The sequence below is a fragment of the Argentina silus genome (assembly GCF_951799395.1).
Source record: "Argentina silus genome assembly, chromosome: 20".
Lineage (NCBI taxonomy): Eukaryota > Metazoa > Chordata > Actinopteri > Argentiniformes > Argentinidae > Argentina > Argentina silus.
In genome coordinates, this window is record NC_139674.1 from 11,768,144 (window position 1) to 11,775,643 (window position 7,500).

The 7,500-nt window shown below is 46.9% G+C and overlaps 1 protein-coding gene across 1 annotated transcript in view; it reads right to left on the reverse strand.

The window, feature by feature from the left end:
* foxp2 (forkhead box P2) overlaps nt 1-7,500 on the reverse strand; it is a 62,717-nt gene that overhangs the window by 26,957 nt on the left and 28,260 nt on the right. Inside the window, exons 3-4 of the mRNA XM_083692559.1 lie at nt 3,046-3,183; nt 1,337-1,426 (exon numbers count right to left, since the gene is read on the reverse strand). Coding sequence (XP_083548685.1) covers nt 1,337-1,426; nt 3,046-3,183 — 228 coding nt within the window. The remainder of the gene's footprint in view (nt 1-1,336; nt 1,427-3,045; nt 3,184-7,500) is intronic.

A 7,500-nucleotide genomic window follows, 5' to 3' on the forward strand; every position in this document is an offset into this window, starting at 1 on the left:
GTTTGGTGTGTAGAAGCACTAGACCAAGGAGCACACACACACACACACTCATGAGGGTATGCAGAGGCAGTCACACTTCAGAGAGAGAGAGAGAGAGCAAGCGAGATAGAGAGAGAGAAAGAGAGAGGAAGAGAGAGAGAGTGAGAGAGACAAGCTACCATGGAAGACCTTTCCATTCTAGTTTGGGGATGGTGGAGGAGGGGACGGGCGTGTGTGTGTGTGTGTGTGTGTGTGTGTGTGTGTGTGTGTGTTGGGGTGGGGGGTGGGGGGGTGGGGGGGTAAAACTTGTGATGCGCTCACTGGAAAACAGGCTGCATAATGGAGCAAGTGAGGTGGATTGGCCTCCGTCGTCTCTGGAGAAATAAGGGAGCAATTTCTATTCCATATTTGATGGCGGGGGCCTGAAAATTCTATTCACAAATCCAAACAGAAACAAAGCCTTCGGGAGGTCAGTTCCTGCTTCCTGTTGGGTCTGCATAATGGGTTGCTTGAAGAGAGGGAGAGGGAAGAGGGAGGGAGGTAAAGGAGGGCAGGGGGAGGGCGAGAGGAAGGGAGAGAGGGGATGGGGGACAGAGAGGTAGAAGGGGGAGAGGCAGAGAAAGCGAGAGGTAGAGGGGGGAGAGAGAGAGAGAGTGTGAGAGGGAGAAAGACAGACAGACAGAGAGAAAGCGTGTGTGTGTGTGTGTGTGTGTGTGCGTGTGCGTGTGCGTGTGCGTGTCTGCGAGCATCCCTGCGATACCTTCCCCTGATCAATCTAACTGCTTCCTCACGTTTTGTTTGGTTTTGGCCCCCCCGGCCTGGCTCTACGCCGCGCTGCGCGCTTCGCCGCGGTGTGATCCTCGACTCGTCTCCGCTGACAGACGGAGAGGAGCCGCAGCCGGGAGACTGGCGGACTGTCAGCGTGATTTATGAGCGCATCGTGCCGCAACTTTTTCCGCTGCTCGCCAAAACGCTGCTTGCCCAAACAGTTCGCAGAAGCAGTTCATTAATCTGCAGACCCTGTGACTCTCTCCCCCTCAGTCTCAAACCAGGCTGTTTAACACTGTAGCCCCCCCCCCCCCCCTATCTGCATGCTCTAGGTGAGAGAAGGGGGGGGGGAGGGAGGGAAAACCTCTCTCACAGCTGTAGGTGAAGCTGATAGGTGTTTGTGTGTATGTATGTCTAGGTGTGTGTGTGTGTGTGTGTGTGTGTGTCTAAACAGACAGTTAGATACCCACCTCTTTCACCTGCTTGCCAGCGTGTTGCTGTTGTATGAGCTGCAGGTGAAGCTTCTAGGCGTGTGTTCGTATGTGTGTGTGTGTGTGTGTGTGTGTGTGTGTGCGTGAGTGATACCCACCTCTTTCGCCTGCTTGCCAGGGTGCTGCTGTTGTAGGAGCTGCAGGTGAAGCTGCTCCTGCTGCTTCTTGTAAAACTCCTGCAGATGTTGCTGGGGGAAGGAGGGAAGGAAGTACAAAGAGAGAAAGAGAGGAGAAATACAGGATGAGACGGTGCATGTACAATGTTGTGGCTCAGACATGTTCATATTATCTTCTGGCTGTGTAAACAGACATTGGCAAATGCTTCTTTGCTCTGGGTTTCTTGTCTCTCCGGTACGGAGTGCAATATCTTTGTATTGGAGAGGTAGATAAAGTCAAGATGTCTGACATAAGACATAATATTGCAAGCCGGATTTTTTTCCAAAAGTAAATGATCAATCTGTTACATTTATACAGAGCAGTCAAGAGCACATCAGCCAATGTCTGACAAATTAAAAAACCACATTTTTTTCTGTTTTTGTTCCTTTTATAAGAAATCCACAAAAAAAAACACAAGGGAGCATGTGAACCAACATCACGTTGGTCACAGTACATGTATGTACAATACATCATTGAGTGCCATAAATCATCATCATCATTTATTTTTCTAGGAGGACACATACTGTAGTCTCGCTCTCCCTCCAAGTCTTCTCCATATGGACTTTAAATGGTCTCGCACAGTACTGGAGAGGACACAATTCATCATATTAACGCTACATTTTGGTGGCTAACGCCTTGACAGGCCCTGACATCTTCAAGTGAACACAGGCACACTCAGCGGACCAGATTCATCACTCCTGTACTAATGGCTTTAACACACAAAACAGGTTACAAAAAAAAACAACCAAAAAAAAAAACCTTGTCAGTGAGAAACATAACATTGCAATCAGTCTACGACTACCGCTTCTTCTTCCTGAGGAGAGTAGTCCGTCAAACACAACAAAGGGGGTCTCCAACTCTAGTCTAGAGAGAGAGAGATAGTACTGGGCTAGACCAAAAAGAATCGCAGACCCCATTCGCTCTACCAGGACTGGGTTTGGAGACCCCTCTGCTTTAACAACAATAACATTATTACAACCTCCACACATGACTCAGCCTGTCTTGTCTTCCTGCATAGTCATTCTATCTGTCCCATCTCTTCATTCCTTCTAAACCATTCTAATCGTTATCCTGCAGCTTTTATCCCTGATGGATTCCTACCAGGAAATGAATGCTGCCCTGGAATCAGTTAATTGGAAGTGACGTGGTGGAGACTGTGTCACTTCTGGCTTCCCTTGTCGAAGTGTGTCAAGGGCGCAGAGGCTCTAATGGTGTATGTGGCTGAGTAGTATGCATGTGATGGTCTGGGTGCTTTGCTATGCTCGCGTGTGTGAGTGTGTGTGTGTGTGTGTGTGTGTGTCATGGTGTGGGTACCTGTGTAGGTGTGTGTGGGTGTATGTCTAGGTGGGGGTGCTTTCATACAGTATGTTGAGTGTGTGTGAGTATGTGTATGTCGAGGTGTGTGTGTGTGTGTGTGTATGTCTAGGTGTGTGTGTGTGTATCTAGGTATATGCGTGTGTGTGTGTGTGTGTGTGTATGTATGTGTGCGAATGTGTGTCTAGGTATGTGTGTGTGTGTATGTGTGTGCGTGTGTCTAGGTATGTGTGTGTGTGTGTGTGTGTGTCTAGGTATGTGCGTGCGTGTGTGTGTGTGTGTCTAGGTATGTGTGTATGTGTGTGTGTGTGTGTGTGTGTGTGTGTGTGTTAGGTACCTGCTGCAGCATGACGGCCTGCTGCTGCTGGAGCAGGGCCTGGAGCTGCTGGGGGGACAGGACCTGCTGCTGGAGGATCTGCTGCATCTGCTGGGGGGTGATCACCTGGGGACTCATCATGGCCACCGACACCGGCAACTGCAGAGAGAGAGAGAGAGAGAGAGAGAGAGAGAGAGAGAGAGAGAGAGAGAGAGAGAGAGAGAGGATACGTCAGGTCTAACTGGCCTCGGCCTATTGGGAACATTGAACATTGGGGGGAGGGAGAGAGGGGAGAGAGGGAGCAGGTCTGCCACCACCACAACCACAACCACCACCTCCACCACCTCCACCCTCCTCCTCTCCAGGGGCTGAAGGACGGATGGGTGCTGTGCCTTTGTGGGTCTCCTTATTCCTGTCAGTGTGCCCACTGGGGAAAAGCGAGGGATTTTAAATAGACGTAGACCTTAATTAGCTGAACCCTTGAACTCCCCCCGGCATGCCTATCAGTGCCCAGCGCCATTGTGAAACAGCATGAAAATGCACAACTCCAAAGTTGATTAAAATAACACGGCTCAAGTGGACACTTGGTATGCACCAATCAGCATGGTGTATACCCGGGCCTTGAGCTCGAGGTTGGAGTTCACCTTGTAAAAGAGCTGGGGGGAGAGAGAGAGAGAGAGAGAGAGAGAGAGAGAGAGAAAGAGAGAGAGAAAGAGAGAGATATGGGAGAGAGAAAGAGAGAGAAAGAGACATGGGAGAGAGAGAGAGAGACATGGGAGAGAGAGAGAGAGAGAGAGAGAAGAAAGGAAGAAAGAAAGGAGGGGTATTTCGTGGAGAAAACTAGTTTGAGAGAGAGAGAGAGAGGGGTAAAGAAAGATTGAGTTGTGAACAATTCTGTTTATAGAGAGGAATTACCAGATACCTTGTGCTGGAGCACAGAAGTTTTTTCGAGTCCTTCATTCTCACGAAAGCAGCCAGAGGCACAATTCTTTCTCTACCGACGTGTCATTTTGAAATATTGATGTCGTTTTTTGGGGGTGATAAGAATCATTAAAGTATGAGCTGTCAAAACTGAAGAAAAAAAAACTTCGCCAAAACAAAACAAAGATACATCTTTTTCAGCCAAATTCTTTATCAGACAGAAGCAGAGACTTCAGGAACAACAGATCAATGAAGGGAAAGAAGATCCATCTTTCATTGCTGCTCACTTTGATTGCATGCTGCTCCCATATTAACAAGGGAATGTACGCTTACGTTTAATATTACTTCTACTCAATTTCATGTGTGGTGGTTAAAAATTGAACAATGACTCGAACAGAAAACAAAGCCTCAGATGAATTTCTGTTTACTCTGCAGTGTAGTTTTGAAAGCACAATATTGCTGAATTAAGAGAATATTCCCTGTATTGTATTGGATATTTCACCTATTGGGGACAAGGTTGAATCTCACAGAGTCCTCTATTTTGACTGAACAGGTCTCGGATATTGACTATTGTCTACATTCAACCATTTGTTATGCAGAATGGCTTGATTGTTTCCTGATAGGACTTACATCGTCTTTATCATTTCCATAAACCTCCTGTACATGGCAAGACTTACACAATAGCAGAGTCATGCTTATTTTCTTATGATCAAATACAAATCACAGAGTGTGAAGTCATTCAGAAACAAAAAAAAACCCATCAACATTGATTTGTTTGAATCCAACACCATCTTACCGAGACACCTCTATTGTGTTTGTACCCCCCCCCCCTCCCCCCTCCCCGCCACACTGTAATTCCACCCTGCCACTAATTGTGACAGTGTTTAGCATATAGCTGTTAAAACAGTATACGGCGTGTCAGAGAGGCCAATATGGCGTCCCCGTCCCCTCGCTAGGCTAATCAAGCTTCCTTGATTACTTTCCATACATCCCCCCTCTCAGGCCTTGACATGTCCTTGTTTGGCTCTCCTCTCCTCTCTCTCCCTCTCTTCTTGCTCTTCTCTCTCTCTCTCTCTCTCTCTCTCTCTCTCTCTCTCTCTCTCCCTCTCTCTCTCTCTCCCCCTGGCCCCAGGTTTCTCCCCTCTTTGATTAGCCGAGACATTTGCATGGTCACTACACATTTTTCATTTTAGAAGTCATTATGCATTAGTGGGCGCTGATCGCCCAGCTTGACTAATCCTGATGAACTGAAAATCACAGCTGAAGGTCAAACTCCATCCCCACCGCCGCGCATTCATATTCATACTCAAACAAATCCTGCCTCGCCTCGCCTCGCCTCCTATTGTTCATTAGAGTCTTAGAGACTCCGTCTGAGGAGGAGGAGGAGGAGGAGGAGGAGGAGGTGGAGGAGGAGGAGGAGGAGGAGGCTGTTGTGGAAGAAGCTTACTCGTTTCCTAGTGAGCGCACTTCATTAGAAAGAAAAACACAGACACAGACACCCACACACACACCCCCCCCCCCGCCCCCCCCCCCCCCCCCCGTCCCACACCCACACGCTCGTCCACCAAACAAAGCAACAAAAGTCACAAATTAAACAGCTGCATGTAATTATGCAAATGCCATGCTTACACCTTCAACATTATTAAACCTTAAGATACATCTGCGAGGTGTAATTACCCCCGGTGTCACCCAGGGTGTGTGTGGTGGATGTGGATGTGGATGTGTGTGTCTGTGTGTGTCTGTGTGTGTGTGTGTGTGTTTGTGCGTGCATGCGTGTGTGTGTGTGTGTGTGTGTGTGTGTGTGTGTGTGCGTGTGTGTGTGTGTGTGCACGCGTGCAGTGAACAGGGATGACAATAGCGAGACCAGAGAGCAGGAACACTCTCATTAAGGCCATTAATTGGCTGTTTGATTGAAGATTTGGTGGTTTAAAGAAAAAGGGGGACCTGGTGTCAATACCTATTTTCTCGATAAACACATACATAGTGTAAATAAATATGCCTGAATATAATACACAATGCTATGCATATGTTTGTATGGGGAGTCACTCTACAAAATACACCCGAGTCGCGTGTCTGAGTGGTGAAACATGCATTTTGCAGCCCTTCAGGACGCAGAGGGAATAATCATTATTTCAACAAGAGAGAGGAAAAGGCCCACATGCTGACAAAAGGAAAGAGGCATTGCAAATAGAAAAAACAGGCAACAAATGAAGTGGGGAAAGGTGGCTTTTCACACTTTCATTGGCTTTTTTAGCCCAGAGATGGATGATAATCATCTTCATTTCAACACTACTGCAAACAAAACGAGGGAGAGAGTGAAAGCGAGAAAGGCAGGATAGAGAGAGAGAGAGAGAGAGAGAGAGAGGATGGGAGAGGAGGAGAGAGAGAGAGAGAGAGAGAGAGAGAGAGGGAGGAGGCCCTGGCCCATTCATTGTGAGGCCCCATCCAGCACAATGCTAATTCCAGCATTTAACTGCATGCTTTTCTGCTTGACGTATCAGAGCTGCGGAGATGAAAGCAGATAAGTAATTGCTCTCCTGGTTCTTATTCTTCACTGACAACCCATAAATTTAATTTTACACACACGTTCATTTACATTTTCGAGTATATGACATGATAATTGCTGGAATATAACACCTCCATTCCGCGGGATACTGTGCCGGTGCCTTGATTGACAAGAGCAGTGAATTGAAAGGAACAGAGGCTGAATTGCTTCTCATCGAAATGATTTTGCCACGACGGGATGAAATTAATGAGCATTTATAGGACAGCGGCACGGTAAACAGACATTGCAGACAATAGGACCCTTCCATAGGATCACAGAACCACCATGATATCCAACAAAGCTGCCGCCCTCCTCATCCAAATGGAAACATTACCAATAATCTATTATGAAGAAAAAAGATGAAAAAAAAAAAGCATTAATGGGATTTCCTGAATCATTTGAAAATTAGCTACAGTTGAAGTGGCCACTGGAGACCTTAATAACAGAATTGATGTTTCTAAAAAAAAAAAGAAATTTTAAAGAAGAAGAAGAAGGTAAAAAAGAGCTGGGTTTCCAAATCCTCTAAATCCTTGCTGAGTAACAATACAAGCACCAGTATTTAGATTTCTACGAGCCAAATACAACTCAATACTCTTAGCAAAATGTCTTCTCTTAGCCTGACAATCAAAGATGGAGGCTCTCCTTTTGCTCCCTGTTTGTTTATTTCCTCAGCCTTCAGAGCAGGCTGGCGCTCACAGACAAGAGAAGGCTGTGGACTTGAACCCTGGACCCATGTGGTTTTGCTCCCAAAGTTGGAGTGGCGAACAAAGACCTTTTAAATTGGCTCCTGATGAGAAAACACTGGCGGAGGCCATTGCCAGAATGAGCTGATCATTAAGGTGCTCTCGTCACACCGCCAACTCAGAAACGAGACGCTCTCTGCACCTTAAAAAGGTCAACTTCTCTGCAGAGTGTTCATGGTAGGTATCTCCACCAGGCACGGTTGGTGCCCTCTTACTTTGTTTGATTTGACTGGGCATTCTGGCATTAAAAAATACACACCGCACTCT